This window comes from Vipera berus, assembly GCF_964194415.1.
Source record: "Vipera berus genome assembly, chromosome: 13".
Classification (NCBI taxonomy): Eukaryota; Metazoa; Chordata; class Lepidosauria; order Squamata; family Viperidae; genus Vipera; species Vipera berus.
The window spans coordinates 1,866,931-1,887,535 of record NC_138216.1 but is presented as its reverse complement, the minus strand read 5'-3'; the positions used below and the strand labels follow the sequence as shown (position 1 = coordinate 1,887,535).

Sequence of the window (20,605 nt, the reverse complement as noted above, 5' to 3'; positions counted from 1 at the left end):
CTTCACCCCCAGCCGCGTCCTACTCGCACAACAGCCCTTCCTTCCTCAGCTGCTCTCCCTACCTGCTTCTGACACGCAAGAGCCGGCTTCCCACGACGCGGGGGGGGCCGAGCGGGCGGCTCGAATCCAAGCAAGGGGCTCATGGCGAGCAGGGCCCTCCGTCGCCGGGGAAGAGCTCGGGAGGGCCGGCCGGCCGGCCGCCTCCCGCTTCCGAAGCCCGGCGCTGAATTGGAGCCCATTGAGAAAAGCCCGACTTCGCCTCCGCCACGTGCGGGAAGAGGACGCCCCGCCCCTCCGCCCCCTTAGGCCCCGCCCACCAACTTTTCACGCAAGCGCGCGGCCGGGCCGCCTGGCTTCCCCTCAGCGGAGAGCGCCCGCTTGTTCCCTTCTCCTTTCCTCCTTTTCTTTCTCTTCCCGCCGCTCCGGCTTTCCTTCCGCCGCCGCCGCCGCCGTCTTACCTGGACCTCCGGGGCGCGCGGGCCCTCACCGTCGGCCGGCGACCAGCCGCTGCCCGGCGGCGCTTCTGAGGCGACGGAGGCGCGAGGCGGGAAAGCCCCCAACGGCCGAGTCAGCCGGGGAGGGGGAGGGGCTGCGCGCGCCGCCTCCTCCTCCTCCTCTTCCCCCTCCCTTTCGGGCAGCCGCCTCGCTCCCGCCTCCTCCCTGGCGCGCGTGCGGGCGAGTGAGCGGAGGAGGAGGAGGAACCACAACAGGGGGGGGGAAAGAGGGAGGGGAAAAAAAACAACCAATCGCGCGCGAAGCTCCTGCTCTTTTCCCACCCTCCCTTTGATTTTGAACGCTTCCAGCCAATCGGAGCTCTCCGCCTGTTTCCGGGATGGGATGTCTTTGAGCTTCCTCACGTCAGTGGGAGAGAGAGAGAGAGAGAGAGAGAGAGACGCCACGCCCCCTGTGTCTCTCTTTAGCCGCGCCTACGGCCTGGCCACGCCCACAGCGTTTCATCACCCTGGAAGAAAACAGTCTTCGAAAGGCGAAGGAGAAATAAATGTAGATTATGCCAGTTTATTTATTTATTTATTTATTCATTTATTATTGGGACTTATATGCCGCCCTATCTCCCGAAGGACTCAGGGCGGCTCACAACAATAAAATACCATAATACAAAAGTTAAAAAGAAATTAAATTAATAGCCCCAGTAGAATAAATTAAAATTAAAATTAAGTTAAAAATTAAAAACATAATTAAAATCCCTGTCAGTTTCCAATTCAAGTCACAACAACATATCTAGTATTTCTTGCTGCATAGAAGTGGTGCGACTATTACTCCAATGTATCATTTCCTCATTATATATATATTTTAAAGCATCATTTTAGTCTCTAGCTTATACCTAAATTGTTACAGTATTAAAATATAGTGAAACTGATAAATACACCACGCACAGACACACAAAAAAAGCCCGCTGTGGCCAAAGATTTTGAAATGCAAGCTTCCCTCATATTTTTCACCTTCTAAAATGCAGACCCTCACATTCCCAAAGGTCTTATTACATACTTTTTTCCAAGTAGGATGTTTGTGCTTCTTTCTCGCCTGTGAAATAAATGGGACACTCTGCCAATAGCCAAAGAAACCCTTACGGATTAAATGGGTCGTGCTAGGTAAGGTCAGGTACAGAAGGGGAAACAAGGGGTTGGCGTAGAATGCTGTTTTTTTAAAAAAAAAAAACACAAAACTTTAAAATGCTGGCAATGCCCTGTTTGGAAGGAAAGAAGCTTTTGTTTTAAGCAGGCGCTTATTGTAGGAGGTTTACTGTTGTGTTTTGCAAATGCCACACACTGGGCGGCTCTCTCCCTTCCTTCCGGCTGTTGCTCTATCAAGAGGAGACACACACACACACAGAGGTAAGGTTTGCTTTGCTTTTTTTTTTTTTTTTTACTTCTGGGGCTGGCCTTCCTCTTGATCTCAACAAAGGTGACTTAATAAGTCCTGAAAGGGTGACTTGTCCTGTGTCAGAAAGCATTAAAACGGTTTGTTTGTGGCTTGAATAAACTTTGCTTTCTGCCCAGGGTCCCCCCCCCTCTGTCCCCTCTTGCTGGATATTTCACCACCTGGATCTTAGACGCTCCAGTGTTTGTCCGCAGCCTAACTCAGTGCCTGCATTTCGCTAGGAGACTTGGGATTTCTGATACCTCCTCACGATCAACATGGCTACGATTGCTGCCTAGCAAGAGCGAAGCGGGAAGCGGGGTGGGCAGAGAGCAGAAGACAGCTGTCAATGATCTCGGAAATAAGGCAGCTGGTGATGCTTTAGCCAAAGGGCACTTCAAAGCCCCCAGCTCCTGAATTAAAAGGTTTTCATGTTCTTATCTTGCCTTTGGGAAGCAAACTAGTAGCCAGTTGAGACATTTAAGCAATGATGGGATCTGCTCCGTTGCTTCAATCAGTTGAGTTCACCCGGTTGGAGCACCTGGTATGGGAGGAAGCTTTCAGATCATCTTCAGAGGGTGCCACCGTCCCCTGCATTGCAGGAGCATGATCTGCAGATCCCCGCGGCGTAAATAACTTTTCCCTGTTTTCACGCCCTGTCATTAGCACCCTGAGAACCACGGAAAAAGTTGAATTTATTTTCCTCCTGCAGCAACAGCGGCCATGAAGTCCTATCAGAAGCTGACAACGGACGTCTCTCAGATCGCCGAGGCGGGAGAGGAAGGTGCTGAGGGAAAACCATTGTGCCATCAGAAGTTGTCGGCCTGGTGGCTAGGTGGGGGCCTCTTAATGGTAGCCACCCTCCTAAGCGGGGTGACCGTTTGGGTTCTCGGGCAAATTTGGTGGGATCAGCATGGGGTTCCCTTCTGGTCAAAATGTACCTCCGTGCCAGAGAACCGTCGCTTCGACTGTTACCCGGAGAGAAATGTGATTGTGACGCGAGAACTTTGTGAGAGTCGGGGGTGCTGTTTTGTTGACGGTGAGAGGGCCCTCGGTAGAACAAATGGGGTTCCGTGGTGCTTTTATCCCCCCGGTTTCCCCAGCTACACCTTGGGGAGCACAAATGAGACCGACCTGGGGCTGGTGGGTTTTCTAACCAGAGAAAGAAAGACTTATTATCCAAAAGATATCGAGAAGCTGCAGCTCAGTGTGGAGTTCGAAACAGACTCTCGGTTGCACGTCAAGGTGAGACATTGGTTCAAAGTTCTTGCAGCCCTTTCACAATGGTGTCTTTGTTTCCACGTGATACAATGTTTGTGCTTCTTTTTTTTTTTTGTAGATTGCTGATGCCATCAACCCTCGGTATGAGGTGCCTCTTGACGTTCCTCAAGCCACAAAGAGAGCAGAGAACCCTCTCTATTCCGTTGAGCTCTGCAAGGAGCCTTTTGGCTTGATAGTCAAGCGAAGAGTTTCAGGGACAGTTCTGTAAGCATTTCCCCCCGCCCCCTCTAGGTTAGTGGTTTTCTCAGGCTGTCTTTCCAGAAAGATGATGTTGCCGGATGGCCCTCCCTGTCAGATTAGTAATAGCCAAGAGGGGTTGCGCAACAGCTCCATACCCTGAAATCAGTGGTGCTTCTGTTTGTTTTTGAAAAAGAGGAATCCAGATATCATTGTTGTCGCAGTGCTGTGTTTGCTGCGTTGCCCTCCAGTGCTTTTGCCTTCATGAAGGACAGCCAGCCAGGGACCATAGATGGTCAGAATGCCTCCTGCTCAACTTCTGAACATTTTTAGTAAAGGCAGGAAGCTTCCCCTGGGATTCCTGACTGCTTCATCTCATATTTGCGGTCTTTTGGATAGGTCACCATGAGATATGCGGGATCCGTTCGTTGTCTCTCAGCCTACACCGAGACTAGCACATGCCTTGCAGCACTCAAATTGAGGAAACTCTTTTCCTTTCCCAAAGCTACAGATTTTTTTTTATTTATTTTCCTGGACTCATCGGTCACTTTAGTCACGAATGATTGAGGATCTAGTTGCTAGTTCAATGACCTGTGCTCCTGCTGTTTTTCAACATTTCTTTGCCGTCATCCTGAAAAGCTACCCCTGAGCCATAAAAACTGACCATTTTTTTAAAAAAAAACCTGTTGTCTTTCTCTTAATTGGGATGTTTCCTCTGGTAGGTTGAACACAACAGTGGCTCCCCTGTTTTTTGCGGATCAGTTTCTCCAGATTTCCACTGTTCTACCTTCTACATTTCTTTACGGATTGGGGGAACATCAGAGCAACTTCCTACATAATCTGGAGTGGAACACGCTGCCTCTGTGGGCCCGAGACGTCCCTCCTACAGTAGGTTTTAGGCTGGATTTATGAGTTGGTTTATTTTGGGTGGTGGTTACGGGGTTTTGGGTTGTTTGCTCCCTCCTCTTGACATTCATGTGCCAGAATGGACACTCAGGGTGGTAACTACTATGATGTCTTGTAACAGTGATTGTATACTTGTACAGATCAAGCTAGTATGTCTCTGTATGGAGGGAAACTGCAGCAAGAAATTGGTGCTCCTCCACGTTTGGTCAGTAGCCTACTTGGAGGCCTCTGGTCAGCTGCTGTGAAGCACAAAGGTCTGGGCTGAATGCAACTTTGGCATGGCTCAAGAGAGTTCTCAGTTCTCAAGTGACTCTGTATGATGATTGGCTAAGGAGAAAAAAAAAGCCTAAATGAAGATGATAACACTTTTCTTCCCCCCCCCCTCCTCTATTATGTTCAGGAGTCCTACAATCTCTACGGCGTTCACCCGTTCTATCTTCTCATGGAGAAAGGTGGAGCTGCCCACGGCGTTTTCCTCCTGAACAGCAACTTGATGGGTCTGTGTGTTTTTTTTAAATTCCCTTTTGGAGGTGTTTATAATATGGATCAGGGGTAGGCAACCTTGGCTCTTTTATGACTCGTGGACTTCTTCTGGGATGCTTCCGGAGGCCGAGGTTTTTCTCTGTGTCAGACTTCTGTTTTGTCCAAAACCGTGACTGCTGGACAAAGATAAATGAGCATCAAACACAACTTACACAAAGAGCTATGAAGAACTGTAGCACCCAACCTGCCCTTGCCCTTTCTTCCTTAAGAAATCCTCCCAAATCACAGCTTGCGAGTGAATTTGTGTATAGGGCTGCTATAGGCTGCTATACAGCACATTAAAAAGCAGAGACATCACCCTGTCAACAAAAGTGCGTATAGTCAAGGCTATGGTCTTCCCAGTTGCAATGTATGGCTGTGAAAGTTGGACCATAAAAAAGGCTGAGCGCCAAAGAATTGAGGCCTTTCAACTATTTATTTATTTATTTATTGATGGGATTTATATCCCGCCCTATCTCCCGAAGGACTCAGGGCGGCTAACAACAAACATATAATAAGTACAGAAATCAAGATAAAAATAAAATTGAAATCATCTGTGCAATAAATTAAAATTAAAGATTAAAAAATAAATTAAAAATTCTAAATATAATTAATTAAAATGCCTGTCAGTCCAGGTCAGCCTGGTGGAACAGGAGTGTTTTGAGGCCACGGCGAAAGGATTGGAGGTTTTGGGCCATCCGAAGTTCAGGGGGGAGCTGATTCCATAGGGCTGGCGCTCCCACAGAGAAGGCCCTCCCCCTGGGGGTCGCCAGCCGACATTGCCTAGCTGACGGTACCCTGAGGAGGCCTTCTCTGTGTGAGCGTACTGGACGATGGGAATTTGTTCCCGGCAACAGATGGTCCTGCAAGTATCCCGGGCCTAAGCCATGTAGGGCTTTAAAGGTAAGTACCAGCACCTTAAATCTCACCCGGAGGGCAACTGGTAGCCAATGCAGCTCACGCAGGAGGGGTGTAATATGGGAGTATCGGGGTGCTCCCATCACAACCCGTGCAGCTGCATTCTGCACCAGCTGAAGCCTCCGGGTGGTCTTCAAGGGCAGCCCCATGTAGAGAGCATTATCAAACCGGTCAGTCCTAGAGGAGATCAACCCTGACTGCTCTTTAGAAGGCCAGATCCTGAAGTGGAAACTCAAAGACTTTGGCCACCTAATGAGAAGGAAGGACTCACTGGAAAAGAGCCTAATGCTGGGAAAGATTGAGGTCAAGAGAAGAAGAAGGGGACAACAGAGAATGAGGTGGCTGGATGGAGTCACTGAAGCAGTAGGCGTGAGCCTAAATGGACTCCAGAAGATGGTGGAGGACAGGAAGGCCTGGAGGAACGTCGTCCAGGGGGTCGCGAGGGGTCGGACACGACTTCGCAGCTAACAACAAGGCTGCTATAAAGGCATTGATGTGGGAATGGAACTGAAAGGCACAGTGGCGGGTTCAACCCTACCAGTCAGTTTTCAACTCGATTCTTGCATCTTCAAGAGGAATCAAAGACACAGTAGACGCAGCCGAAAGCTGCCTGTCTGTCTCTTTTTTTCCCCTTGCTAAGTATGCAAGTGGAAAAGGTTTGGTGTTCAGTTTCACCTTTCTGAGGCAGGCTTGAAAGCCACAAGGATGCACCTAATAAAAATCTGGATAGTCTTTGGCATGTGGGAATGGTGGCCCCCCAAAAGCAGAATTGCTGGAATAGCAAGTCCCTTGAGTTGTAGCAAAGAATATGTTGATGCTTTTGAAGTGAGTAAGCATTACCTCTTCATGGTGCTACATCCCAGAATGTCTTCTGAAAGGCTTAATTTGACATTCCCTTCTCTTTCTTTCTCCTTCCTTCCTTCCTTCCTTCCTTCCTTCCTTCCTTCCTTCTTTCTTTCTTTCTTTCTTTCTTTCTTTCTTTCTTTCTTTCTTTCTTTCTTTCTTTCTTTCTTTCTTTCTTTCTTTCTTTCTTTCTTTCTTTCTTTCTTTCTTTCTTTCTTTCTTTCTTTCTCCAGAGGTGGCTCTTCAGCCTGCTCCTGCCCTGACATGGAGGACGACTGGGGGAATTTTAGATTTTTACATCTTTTTAGGACCAGACCCCAACTTGGTGGTCCAGCAGTACCAGCAAGTAATTGGTGAGTATCTTTCATCTCTTCAAACTGGCTGGAAAATTCAGACAGGAGCCAAGGCGGATGGGGGAGGGTGTGTGTGGAAGCCTACAGGGTTTAGGGTGCCCAGTTGGGGAAGGCTGTGCCCTTGAAACCCAGAGACTTAGCCAGGAGCAACTGATGCCCATAAGGAGACGTTTATTCACTCATGCTTAGAAGCTAACCCTGCCTTCCAACTCTGACGCAGAGAAAGAAAATGACATTAAATTATAACTCCACTTAAATTATAATGTCAAAAGAGGTGGTGGTCACCTGCCCAGTAGAAGTTGGTCCGACTAGAGAGGCCGATGTGTTCAATTCCCACCACTTCCATTTCAGGGTTTCCGGCCATGCCCCCCTTTTGGGGACTGGGGTTCCATCTCTGCCGTTGGGGATACCGGACGAGCAACGAGACCTGGGAGATGGTCAAAGCTATGCGGAATTTTCAGATCCCTCAGGTAAAAAGAGTAGCAACCTTCCACGAAGGAAGAGAAGATGAATTCAGCCTCTGATCCAGCCATTCCTCCTGGAATGTACCTCCTCTCCTCGATCTGGGGGTGATGGCAACTGTAGCCCCATAAAATTGGATTACTGTGTCTCCTCTGTCCCCAGAAGGGACCTCAAATTCTCCCCATGGCAAACGAGGCCAAGTGGTTCTTCACGTTCTTCAGAGGAGCCATCTCCAAATGGGTTCATTCTGCACCAGCCAGCTTGGAGATGCTTCCCCTTCGTCCTCTCTCTTGTTCCTCTTGCAGGATGCCCAGTGGAATGACATCGATTACATGAACGGCTCTCGGGACTTCACCGTGGACTCCGAGAGGTTTGCCAGCCTTCCCCAGATGGTAGAAGACCTTCATAAACATGGACAATCCTACGTGCTGATCCTGGTAAGAACCTTTCTTCTGTTCCTGCTTTGGTGGAAGGTGTGTTTGTAAGTAACAGGGGTTTCTCTTTCCAGCCGGTGTGTCACTGCGCTGTGTATAAATATAAACCCACACCCAGAGAGAGACCGTCTTTTTAGGTGGTTAGAGCAAGCTGCAGTACTTCTAGGAAACTGCAGTCGGAATAGCTTCTACGCTAGAGAAGGACTGTTAACAGCTTTGCTAACAAAACATGCACCTGGCTAAAGGTTCATCTACTTCAGAAGTCGGAAAGGACAACTCGCCATGGCTGAGTTCCCCACCCTCCCATCATCTTGCCCCAGCCAACTCCATGCGGATAACTCTTGAAAAGGACAAGTGAATGGTCCGTCTCTTGGGTTATCCTAAACCTGATCTAAACCTCAAACCTAAATCTAAACTTAAAGCAAGACAAATTCACTTGTCCCTCTCCTGAGTTATCCCGCATTGAACTGTCCCATGGTGAGTCGTCTCGCGGCGAGTTATCCTAGACCAGACATGTCAAACTTGCGATGTTACATCATGTTGTGCGACATATCAGAGCTTTTTCCCCACTGCCGGCAATGGGGTGGGTGCGGTTTTGTCATGACGCATCCGGCCCATGGGCCGGCAGTTGGACACCCCTGTCCTAGACCTTTCCAAATTAGATCAAGTCTTCCCAGAACATAATCTGGAGCCAGAACAGAAATACTGCAGTTTCCAGGATGAAGGCTCTTCTCTGTCCCTCTTCTGACAGTTCTAAGAGTCCAGTTACGAACCTCGATGACCAGTCCCTTTGATAGGCTTATTTACAAAGCTGTTCGAATCAGCAAACACAATCTGTCATGGCTAAAGGATCCTTTGGAGCCGGTCCTGGAATGCTGGCCTTAAAAATGTCTGTTCTCCAGAGGTGTGCTACTATGGACATTTCAGAGAATTATAGCTATACATCTGGAAGTTGCCCAGTCTGGGAAAATTGCTGTATAAAACAGCTGGTTCTCATGTTATTTTCTTTCAGGACCCCGGAATTAGCAGCACTCAGCCTCCTGGCTCTTACTGGCCTTACGACGAAGGTCTGAAGCGCGGCGTGTTCATCAATAACACCGAAGGGAAACCCCTGATTGGAGAGGTTAGCATCTGCTTTCGGTTAACCCACATTGTTCAAAACAGCTGAGAGTTAATAAAAAGAACTCAGAAACTTCCTGGAGGCATCAGAGATAAGGCAAAGTGTGAAATTGTCAGTTCCTGTTGCAGATGGACTTTCTAGTCCTCTGATTATGATGTCTGCCTTTCTCTCTGTATTCCTACATACCTGGATTTCCTTGTAGGACATAAGAAAATTAAATCTTAAGTAAAGCTCAGAAGGATTTCTTATCTTTGTGTCCATGCTCCAAAACCACTTTCAGTCAAGCTGTTTTGAAGGTGTTGTCAACCTCATAAAACTACCCAGGAGAAAGTATTCTGTATGTGTTCTCGGAGTTTTGTCTCTGAAAGTATTTCTTTCCTCACAATTTCATTAAGAGCAGCGGCGTCCAGCTTTGGCAACTTTAAGACTTCTGGACCCGAATTCCCCAGCCAGCCAGGCTGAAGTTTTTATGATCTTACTACCAGATCTAGTATTATTTTTTAAAATTTCATTTTCTCACCAGGTCTGGCCCGGCTTCACTGCTTATCCTGACTTTACCAACCCAACCACTCATGAGTGGTGGCTAGAAAATCTGAAGCATCTTCACGCTCACGTTCCTTTCGATGGCCTTTGGCTCGTACGTTTCCTTCTTAACTTCTCTTGGTTTCTGTCTGGCAAGTCGTCAATGACTGCGAACTGGACGTTAGTAAAAATAGAAAATAGATATAATGCTGAGGGCTTCCAAGTACCAAGTCAGGAACTCCATTAGGAAGAGAAATCAGGTGGCTGTATGTGTATGTCTAGCAGCACATTTTCTGATTAACCCATTTCATTAAAATACATCAGTCTTCTTGAGCTGATGAATACATATTTTATTAGCAGCATCAGCTTTTGTGAGTTACAGCTTACTTCATCCAATGCAGTCATGTATTCAATGCTCCATGTAGCTCACAAAAGCTGATGTATTGTAAAAAAAAATGCTAGCAAAGGTGTCACCAAACTTCTGAGTTTCGTTTTGTTTTTGCTAACATAGACTAACATGGCTCTCTATCTACAATTTGGGAGTGAGACTTTGAATTGAATTTTAATTCCACCCAAATTTGACCTTGAAGTCAGTTTTCTATAGGCTGGACCATCCAACTGTTAAGCTTAGAGCAGGGGTCTTCAAACTTGGCAACTTTTAAGACTTGTGGACTTCAACTCCCAGGGCTGGCTGAGAAATTCCAGGAGTTGAAGTCCACAAGTCTTAAAGTTGCCAAGTTTGAAGACCCCCAGCTTAGAGAATACCTGACAGATTACTCCTGGTTATAGAAGGCTAGCGTAGCTTGTGTTCGGCAGCCAGACTTTGAATAGGTCTTCTTAACTCCATCTAGATCTCTTTGCTTTAGGACATGAATGAACCATCCAACTTTATTGATGGCTCAACAGAAAGTTGCCCCAAAGGAGACCTAGACAACCCACCTTACATGCCAGGTAAGAAACGGGATCACTTAAAATACACCACAGCAAAGCTGGCACCAACCCTTTCACGAACTTCCACGCTACCTAAGCTGCTTCAGTAGATCTGCTAGTTGATCGGCTTTGTTTCCTGAGTTTTAGCACCGCCCATGTGGGAGCCTGAAGGTAACCCAGCAGTTTTTGCAAATATAGTGCAGAGGTTCCCAGCAAAATCATTGCTGTGCATTTCCTAGATAACTTACCACAGACCAACCAGGACTTCGGGATTACAAGGGAGCTTCTTCGGGAAGGTTCAAAAACTGCTCAAGGAAGATGGGATCACCAGCCCAAGGGTTATTTCGAAGCTCCCTGATCTTGTCCTTGCAAAGCAGGGGTGGGAATCTGTTGTTTTTTTTAAGCTTGCAAAAGCCCACATCCCAGTTGGTGAAGGATGCTGGCAGCTGTAGTTCAGCAACACCTGAGAAGCTCAGGGCTCTTGATCTCGATTCTAGGACCTCCTTTTCCATTCTGACCCCTCTTCCATGCTTCGCAGAGCATTGCTCGCCTCCCACAAAGGGAAGCCCACATGGGTCTGTATATCTGCGCAAGGATAAACGCCTGCCTTAGCATCCCCCAGGCTGGATTTGAGCGGACAGGACTTGCTGAGAAGACCCCTATGCCGGGTCTTTCTTCTCCTTGCCTGCCTTTCTCCGTCTCCATTAGGGATCCTGGGTGGTTCTCTTTCTGCCAAGACTATTTGCGCTTCGGCCAAGCAGAGCCTCTCCGTGCATTACAATCTCCACAACCTCTATGGGCTGATGGAAGCCAAGGCCACCTCAAGGTAGGCCAGGCCCCTTCAGGAATTGCTTTTTCGGGGGTGAGAGCAATAGAATATTTGCAGGTGCCTCCTCCTCCTCCTCCTCCTCCTCCTCCTCCTCCTCTCCACTTTGCCATGCTGAAGGTTCATCAGCCTTGCAAATATGTCTATTATTCTTTACTAGGTTTGGTTTTTTTAATTTCCCTTGCAGGGCTCTTGTTGAAATCCGAGGGAGGAGACCCTTTGTTATTTCACGCTCCACATTCCCAAGCCAGGGCAGATATTCGGGACACTGGCTGGGGGACAACCGGAGCGAATGGAAGGATATGTTTTGGTCCATTCCAGGTACCGCTCGGCTGCTTTTGGATGTATTTTGAATATCTGCTGCTCCTGTCATACACAGACCGTAAAAGACCTCATTATCTGTGTGCTTTTTATGAAGTCGATGTGAAGCTGCCCCATCATACACATGGCTGGAAGTGGGTTGCGAAACTTGTAAATGAGAAACTTATGGGTAATTTGCCAGCGCAGCAAGAGCCTTGGTGGAGCAGTGGGCTAATGCCTCCTTAAGTAGCACCAGCTGCCTGCAATTAGTGCAGGTTCAAGTCCCACCAGGCTCAAGGTTGACTCAGCCTTCCATCCTTCCCAGGTAGGTAAAATGAGGACCCAGATTGTTGGGGGCAATAAGCTGACTTTGTAAAAATGCCGCTTGGGGGGGGGCGAAAGCCCTAATAAGCAGGCATATACATAGAATGAAGGCTATTGCTAAGCACATTGATTTGTGATTCTTAGATTGTAAGCCGCCCTGAGTCTTCAGAGAAGGGCGGGATATATATATATATATATATATATATATATATATATGTAGATCTAGAGTCTCGGGTTTCTTCCCGCGTTCCTTTCATCTTCAGAAAGTTGTGGCGACGTTTCGACGAAATCCCATCCGTCATCATCAGGCCGGAGTGTTCCTCCTGCTGCTTCCAGGAGCAATGCGTGGTCTGGCTGTTCCTTTCCTTCCAACTGCCGGTGGGGCTGTGTTCTGAGGCGTGGCTGTCTTCTGATTGGGTGGATGCGTGGTTGTCTTCTGATTGGTTGGAGGCGTGGCTGTCTTCTGATTGGGTGGATGCGTGGTTGTCTTCTGATTGGTTGGAGGCGTGGCTGTCTTCTGGTTGGGTGGGGTGTGTTCTGAATGGGTGGGGTTTTTTGTTGTGTTGTAATATCCTGAGTGTTGTGATTTGGTGTCCTGAGGAGTGGGCTGTGTAGTGGCCTCCAGAGCTTTGGTTTGGCTCCGAGTTCGAGGACCTGCTATGTATCTCTGGTATGGGTCAGTCAGGTTCGTGTGTGCATTCTTCTGTTTGGGTGATGGCACTTTTGCTTGACTTGTTCTGTCTTTTATGTGGGAGAGTTTTTGTTCTGGGTGTGGATGAGTCTTGCTGGGGCTGGTGGCATTTGGGGTTGTTTGTTGGTTTTTTAAATCCTTGTTTGCTGAAATTCGTTTCTCTATCAATGCTGGTTTCCAAATGGCATGTAGGCGGGAGGTGTCGTCTCGCTTGTTCATACTGTCTGGGTGTTTTTCTATTTCAATGGCTTCTCTGATTATTCTGCTATTGAGATGTTCTATTTTGGCGATTGTTTTTGTACCTTCAAAATTGATGTTGTGTCCCGTAGTGTTTATGTGTTGTACTAGTGAAGATGTGTGATCTTTCTTCTGTACTGAGTTCTTATGTTCTTCTACACGTACCTCTATTCTTCTGTTAGTCTGTCCGATGTATGTTGCTGGACATCCAAGAAGAAGAACAGAACAACGGACGAGCCATCTTGCCCTACATAAAAGGAACAACCGACAAAATCAGTAAAGTACTACGCAAACATAACATCAAAACCGCATTTAACACTGACAGAAAGATATCAACCATCCTGAGAAACCCCAAAGACAAAATAGAACTGGAAAACCAGGGCATATACCAAATCCCATGCGCCTCCTGTCCAGCAACATACATCGGACAGACTAACAGAAGAATAGAGGTACGTGTAGAAGAACATAAGAACTCAGTACAGAAGAAAGATCACACATCTTCACTAGTACAACACATAAACACTACGGGACACAACATCAATTTTGAAGGTACAAAAACAATCGCCAAAATAGAACATCTCAATAGCAGAATAATCAGAGAAGCCATTGAAATAGAAAAACACCCAGACAGTATGAACAAGCGAGACGACACCTCCCGCCTACATGCCATTTGGAAACCAGCATTGATAGAGAAACGAATTTCAGCAAACAAGGATTTAAAAAACCAACAAACAACCCCAAATGCCACCAGCCCCAGCAAGACTCATCCACACCCAGAACAAAAACTCTCCCACATAAAAGACAGAACAAGTCAAGCAAAAGTGCCATCACCCAAACAGAAGAATGCACACACGAACCTGACTGACCCATACCAGAGATACATAGCAGGTCCTCGAACTCGGAGCCAAACCAAAGCTCTGGAGGCCACTACACAGCCCACTCCTCAGGACACCAAATCACAACACTCAGGATATTACAACACAACAAAAAACCCCACCCATTCAGAACACACCCCACCCAACCAGAAGACAGCCACGCCTCCAACCAATCAGAAGACAACCACGCATCCACCCAATCAGAAGACAGCCACGCCTCCAACCAATCAGAAGACAACCACGCATCCACCCAATCAGAAGACAGCCACGCCTCAGAACACAGCCCCACCGGCAGTTGGAAGGAAAGGAACAGCCAGACCACGCATTGCTCCTGGAAGCAGCAGGAGGAACACTCCGGCCTGATGATGACGGATGGGATTTCGTCGAAACGTCGCCACAACTTTCTGAAGATGAAAGGAACGCGGGAAGAAACCCGAGACTCTAGATCTACACATACAGACACCCGCGAGAATCTACGAAAACATATATATATATATATATATATATATATATATCAGAGCTACTGGCACTCTGCATATTTCCATATCCATTTCAAGGCCCTTTATCTTTATCCTTTATCTTGGATTTTTACTAATAAATACCATGCTCACCAAAATGCCCGGGATATCTGTCCATAGTTAGGGCATCTCATTCTGGACTGCATCCAAGGTCAGACACACACACACACACACCGAGCACTCCAGTGACCAACTCCAGCTGCTGAAACCTGCCCCTCTGTAGCCAGTGGCTGGCCTCATTTTGCTCCTGTCCGAATCCCCAGGCATGCTGAGCTTCAGTCTCTTTGGAGTCCCACTGGTTGGGGCCGACATCTGTGGCTTCTCCAGCTCCACCTCAGAAGAGCTCTGTGTTCGCTGGATGCAGCTCGGGGCTTTCTATCCCTTTTCACGCAACCACAACACTGCACTTGAGAAGGTAAGTGAGGGGAGGCTGGGCTGGGGGTTTGTTTCCCTGCCTCTCACCTGTCTTTCCCCAGATCTCTTACTTTCCCCTCCCAATCCGTGCTAGAACAGGGAGGCTTGGCTTTGCCACCTCTTGTTCCTGAAAATCAGAGCACAGAATCGTAGCCGGACTTGAGGCAAGGAAGCCTTCCTTTCCGCGTGTGAAGGACTAATTATCTTCGGAAGAGGCCACTGTTGTGTCCCTGCATGAGTCTCTGACTTGAGAGTTCTCCCTAAGTATGTGGCGACTCGTGCAGAGAATTCTGAGAACCCTTTGACGGGGGAAAAATAAAAGTCTGACTCTTCTTCCGAAGAGCTCCATTACACTGGACGTAGCTAAAGGCTGTTGCAATATAGCTCTCCTCCCCAAGCAAGATGAACCATGGTGGGATTATTAATTCTTTGTCGAAGACGTTAATGTCTCCTCAGAGTTACCTTTGACTCCTAAAAAACTCACGGGTGGCCATGTCGGCATTTCTGAGAGCAACGCAAAGTTACTGATGCCTTCTGGACTGCTCGTCCTTCCACTATGCCTGACGGCCCCCCACCCTTACAACCATCGCTCATGCTCTCCCTTCCCCTTTCAACAGGCTCAAGATCCCACGGCCTTTAGCCCAGCAGCCCGGACTGCCATGAAGGCCGCGCTGGAACTCCGTTACACCCTGCTGCCCCTGCTGTATTCCCTCTTCCATCGGGCTCATCTGCAAGGGGACACTGTCGCCCGCCCTCTGTTTTTTGAGTGAGTCCTTTGCTGCGTCTTGGATGAGCTGCGAGACAATCTGGCAAAGTATTTCAGAAATGGGGCACTTTGGAAGGAGTTTGGGGGCTGCCTTGAGGAAGAAGACCATTCGTAACGAACCCAGTCAACCTTCTCCTTGCGGGGTCTTCCTTTGGGGAAGTCTGCCGTCTTTTCTTCTTTTCAGGAAAATAGGTAGGATAGAGAAAATCAATATTCTTACCCAGATTCAAACGTGCTGTTTACAATCAGCTTAAAGTAGAGCTTGTGACTTCCGTTGTTTGCAGCTTGGGCTAGACGTTAGGCTAGCCTTTCTTCTGTTGGTTTCTGGAAGGCTTCTCCTGGACCGTTCGGGGAGACCGCTGTCTCTCCTAGGTCCCTGGGACTTCCTTCCTTCGTTGCCACCTCTCTCGGGCGGCTTCTGGCCCATTTAGGGTCCCCGAACAGAGAGGAATTCAGCTGAAGGGCTCGGCATTCCGAATCCCTCAACTGCTTCGCTGCTAAACAGGAACAGGAAGTCTGTCTTTTCTTCTTTGACTGCCCGTGGCTGAGCCCTGCAGAAGAAGGTTCTTTGCTCATTTAGTTCATTCCCATGATGTAGTCTAGGTAAACAGGTCTCCAGACCTGGGCAAGGCACTGTAGCTTACGTTTCAGAGCTATGGTCTGGCTTTGGGTGAAGTTCTTCGTAGCTTTGGATCTTGCCCCTGAGTGAGGTCCTCCATGGAGATTCCCATGGATTGATGTGTGGAGCTGGGCTTACAGACTGAGAATATTTTTCAAGGAGCCTTGGATGGCTGTAGGTCTTAACGCGAGACAGACGGCGTTGCAATGGTTTGTTCCTTGTGGTAGGTTCCCAAAGGACGAGGCCACCTACACGTTAGACAAGCAGTTTCTTTGGGGCCGAGTCCTGTTGGTGACGCCCGTCCTGGAACCTGGTGCAGACTCAGTGATTGGTTACTTCCCCAAAGGCGTTTGGTACGATTACTACACGGTAAGGGCCCAGCCCCTGAGCTCCTGTCACGGTCCCCCCTCTCTGGAGTCCAGGAGAACCCCGTTTCTGAGACTCTCAGGGGACCCTCCTCCTCCAAGGGATTGACGCCCACCTGAGGGCTTCTCCTTGTCCTCTTCAGGGCTCGTCGGTGAACAGCAGCGGGGAAAGCTTGAAAATGGCAGCCCCTCTGGATCACATCAACGTGCATCTGAGAGAGGGCACCATCCTGCCGACTCAGGTGAGACCAGAAGAGGCTCTTATTCACCCTTCACTGCCCCCCTCCCCCCGCAATTTTGGATAAGCTTCTGGGGGCCGAGGCTTCTCCAGGCAAGGGTGCATGCAAGCAGCCGATCATCTCCCCCTCCGTTGGACCCCAAAGCTTGGCCTTAAAAGAAGATCTGCTTTCTGCCTCACCTCGGGTCTTAAATGTCAGTTGTTAGGTCAGGAACAATGGCTTCTCAGCCCAGGCCTTTCCCACAACAGCTTAGAACAGTGTTTCTCAACTTTGGCCACTTTTCAGTTGGTGGACTTCAACTCCCAGGATTGGCCATCCCCAACCTCCTCAACTCAGAAGGTTAAAATAGAGACCTGGGAAATAATGGGCAGGGAAGAAAGAGTAGCTTCTTCCTCATCAGTCCTGAGTTGGAAAAAAAAATTGGGGTGGGGGTGGGGTTTCATCGTGTCACAGTCTCTACTAGCAAAATGCCCCCGCTGGGCTATAAGCAGAGGGGAAAGACGCAGTGGCACAGTTGAAAACCTCTTACTCAGAGCATCCCAAGTGACATCCTTTCCCTCCCTCCCTCCGCTGATGTGTCTCAGAAACCCGGAGGCAGCACTTGGCTGACGCGCCGGAACCCGCTGACCCTGATCGCAGCCTTATCCCAGACCGCCAACGCCTGGGGAGACCTTTACTGGGATGACGGCGACAGCCTGGACACCTTTGAAAAGGGCGACTATTCCTACCTGGTGTTCAACATCACCCAGGTGAGAAAGTCCACCTGCCAGCTGTGCGGAAGAGGGAGCCTCGTCTGCTCGGTTCTCCTTCCTGGCTCTGCCCAAGAAGGGAAGTTTTTGGGATGGCTCTTGCTAGAGGGACTGATGGGTTTCTCCTGGACACCTAAAGCGTGAACTTTCTCTCTTCCTTTGAATCACAACCGACCACCGAAACCTCCCTCTTAAAAGAGCTGCATAGAGGCTGCTTTGTAAAAGTTGTGGGGGCGCAGCATTTTACGCGGTTTAAGTCGGGGGGGGGGGTTGTAGAGCTTTTGGCCCTCTAGATGACCCATTTCTGTCCAGCATGAAACAGTGGACATTTTTAAAGGGCAACATCAACCAGAATTGGATCCTCCCACTGCAGACCTGTATACTTGCCAGGGGTGCAATCCTGTCAGCTTCTAAACTCGCTGACAAAATTCGGTGTTTCAGGGGAAAACCGATCCACACGTTTTTATAACTGCAGGTTAGCAGTGATGGAAAAGATTGTTGTGGCAGCCATTTATCACCCATCTTTGTTTAGGGAACCTGAGCTCTCCTCCTTCTTCTTCCAGAACACTTTCACCTCCACCGTCCTGCATTCTAGTACCGAAGCCACCCAGCTCACAGTGGATAAACTCAGTGTCTACGGAGTCCGGGAAGAGCCGAAAATGGTCACAGTCGGTGGCAAAAACTGGCCCTTCACTTATTTGAGCAATCAGGTAATTGGCCAGTTGGTTATTCAGACCAGGGGTCTCCAAACCGTGCAACTTTAGCCCTTGTGGACTTCAACCCCCAGAATTGCTCAGCCAGCAGGGAGAAAAACAGCCTATCTGGTCCTTGGTACATGCAAAGTGACCCAAGCTGCTTTATTAGTAGATAATCTTTAGGAGCGACTTACGTCTGTTTCCTTAAACTCACAACTGGGCTAAATATCTATGGAGATTCTCAGTCATCCGGGTCATAGTTTATCCCAAAGATGCTTTTTCAGAGAAAAACAAGGAAATCCAGTTGCCTCGTGGTAAAGCATCTTTGGGATCAAAACTGGGCTGTTTTTAATCTTTCAGAAGCAGTGTCCAGTATTTCTTAGCAATGTCGCACGCGAAGGGATGCTACAATTCTTCAAATATCCCATTTAAATATTCTCCAGCTATTGTTAGGTTTGTTATTTTTATTGTGTTGCTTCTTGCTTCATTCCGGTTTCTTACCTGATGCATTTTTAAAGCACATTTTATACTTAGACACGGGGTAGGTTTACCCTAGTAGAAAGGTAGAGTTTGGAAACGCCAGGAATGAAAACAACTTTGTAAAACAACGGTGCCGCCCACTCACTTGGCAATCTTTTTTGCATCCGTCCCCAAAGGTACTCCAGGTGAGCATCCTGCAGCTTCCTCTCAGCCGGGGCTTCTCTGTACGATGGCAGTGAGGACAGGAGAATTTCCTCTGCACCAGTTGCACGACGAACACCGCCAGGAGGAGGCGGAGCTGCTGCTTGTGGGGAACCTCAGCCTGGGATCCTCACGTACCTCCGTGGTGGTGCCTCCCCAGCTGAGCCCTGCCGGGGCCTCCTCGCATCTTCTTGGGAAAGGCCCTCCTGCCTTCTCTTCTGCAGCTTCTGCTCCATGCTTTTGGGCACAGATCTCTCTCATCGTCTTCCGTGTTTCTCTCCGCCGCATGTTGCCTAACATCCCCCACTCCGCAAGTGGCGCTTTGCAGTTGTGCTGGAAAAAGGGGAACGTTGACTCAAAGTCACTGGAATTGAGTTCCTGATGAGTTGTTGGCATTTTGGCCAGCCGGCTGGGATTTACTGAGATTCCCTCCACTGCTCTGTGAACGTGGACTGTGGGCATGCCGAGCATGCTCAATTCATCCTCCGGACTCTGCAGTTTAATATCCTTGGTTATTAAGGCGGACGGGGGAGCAATTTCTCCATCAAAGTCTGCGGAGCGTATCTGCCAGATTGTTCTGAATGAGAAGCGTCAGTGATCTCTCCCAGTTGTAGCTTAGAGGGGATGGTTGAATGTATGGTCAGGCAGCCTTTTGCAGAAAATGTAGAACCTCTGAGGAGAAGATTAAATTCTTATAGACTCCATTTCTTGTCCGGAGGCCCTGCTCTCTGCCAGTGAGGGAAACCAAGGTTTGTAGATGGAGAGAGGATTCAGAAATGTCTATACATGTGTTCCATTCTCTCATACTGGCCTAAGTCTCCATTTCGATCCTGGAAACATCCTGAATTTGAGTTTCCCTATCTTCTAACTTCAGTATCAAAATATTTTGATAGCAGTGTTGGTAAAATCCACAATGGTGAAGGGTGATATTTCACCCTGTAACAAACTGCTTCAGTCCCGTAAATTAACTCTTGCACCAAGAACTGAGCCTAAACCCCCAGCTCTTATTAGCCACCCTTGAATATCTCTACAGTTAGATGGCCAGGTCATGGATACCTTGGTTGCTTGACCAAGTTTGCAACCTTACCAAGGGTAATTTTTCAATATTCTGTTGGAGGAACTTTCTGCTTTTAAATCTTGAGAGTCAGAAGGGTTTGCTGCACAATCATTGCCAATGGGGCTGGTTTAACTCTTCCGCCAGGCTAACGTGAGAGTTTGGGGCGTATTTCTCAGCTTTGCCCCCTGAATTAAGCAGGGCGCTTTCCCCCTGCCCTGTACTCACCCTCAGAATGAAAGTCTATACTGTGCTAAAATGCACAGATTTCTACTTCGGAAAATCCAGCTTGCACTATTTTTCCACCCACAGTTTTCCCAACTGCTGGGGTTTCCTGACTTTTGTTTTCCCTCTAGAACAAAGCAGGGAGGTTTCCTCTTTGCCTGGCTTGTCCAAAATACCGAGCCGTGCCCAAGTGCCACAGCAGCTTTGTAGTGCTACTGCCAGTAAAACCATGATAGGGATAGCTAAGCCTATTTCTGGAGTGCCCGCTTTCTGTGAAGTCAGCCCTGGCACGAGCAAAGGGTTTGTGGGCCACCGCCGTAAAGTTGTCCAGATGTTCTCATTTTTGCGACATTTTATTTTTACCAGAATGGAAGGTAGCAAGAAAAAACAACAAATACAGCGTATAGCAGTGCTGATTAAATACGACACCTTTAAGACACGTGGACTTCACAACGCTGGCTGGGGAAATCTGGGAGTTGATGTCCAGGTGTCTTAAAGTTGTCAGGTTTCCCCTACACTGCTATACATCAACATCTGCTGTGCAATTTTGTGGGGAAAAGGAAAAGTGAGCTTTATCCCTTTGTTTTATTTTTTTGGAATACCTAACAGATTTTTAAACTCTGCTTTATACTTTTCCCCAAGTTTCTGTACCAAGAGTGAAATAAAATACAATGTCATGTG

General features: G+C 48.2%; 2 protein-coding genes across 6 annotated transcripts in view; one reads left to right on the top strand and one right to left on the bottom strand.

The window, feature by feature from the left end:
- The window catches only part of MAFK (MAF bZIP transcription factor K), a 14,801-nt gene extending 14,171 nt beyond the window's left edge, over positions 1–630 (bottom strand). The window contains exon 1 of the mRNA XM_081337818.1: positions 459–630. The gene's annotated coding sequence lies outside the window, so the exon portion shown is untranslated. The remainder of the gene's footprint in view (positions 1–458) is intronic.
- LOC308673811 (lysosomal alpha-glucosidase-like) overlaps positions 1–20,605 on the top strand; it is a 24,144-nt gene extending 3,539 nt beyond the window's left edge. Inside the window, exons 1-20 of one of the 5 annotated variants that reach the window (XM_081337798.1) lie at positions 1,370–1,979; positions 2,591–3,123; positions 3,218–3,363; positions 4,059–4,224; positions 4,643–4,739; positions 6,759–6,878; positions 7,230–7,348; positions 7,646–7,777; positions 8,787–8,897; positions 9,418–9,531; positions 10,283–10,367; positions 11,055–11,172; positions 11,360–11,493; positions 14,381–14,532; positions 15,149–15,297; positions 16,144–16,285; positions 16,425–16,523; positions 17,105–17,269; positions 17,833–17,979; positions 18,621–20,605. In XM_081337798.1, coding sequence (XP_081193924.1) covers positions 2,602–3,123; positions 3,218–3,363; positions 4,059–4,224; positions 4,643–4,739; positions 6,759–6,878; positions 7,230–7,348; positions 7,646–7,777; positions 8,787–8,897; positions 9,418–9,531; positions 10,283–10,367; positions 11,055–11,172; positions 11,360–11,493; positions 14,381–14,532; positions 15,149–15,297; positions 16,144–16,285; positions 16,425–16,523; positions 17,105–17,269; positions 17,833–17,979; positions 18,621–18,683 — 2,781 coding nt within the window. In that variant the 5' untranslated portion in view covers positions 1,370–1,979; positions 2,591–2,601 and the 3' untranslated portion in view covers positions 18,684–20,605. Of the gene's footprint in view, positions 1–1,369; positions 2,396–2,590; positions 3,124–3,217; positions 3,364–4,058; positions 4,225–4,642; positions 4,740–6,758; positions 6,879–7,229; positions 7,349–7,645; positions 7,778–8,786; positions 8,898–9,417; positions 9,532–10,282; positions 10,368–11,054; positions 11,173–11,359; positions 11,494–14,380; positions 14,533–15,148; positions 15,298–16,143; positions 16,286–16,424; positions 16,524–17,104; positions 17,270–17,832; positions 17,980–18,620 lie in introns of those variants that run through there. The other 4 variants (XM_081337797.1, XM_081337796.1, XM_081337800.1 and 1 more) reach the window with 4 other exon arrangements.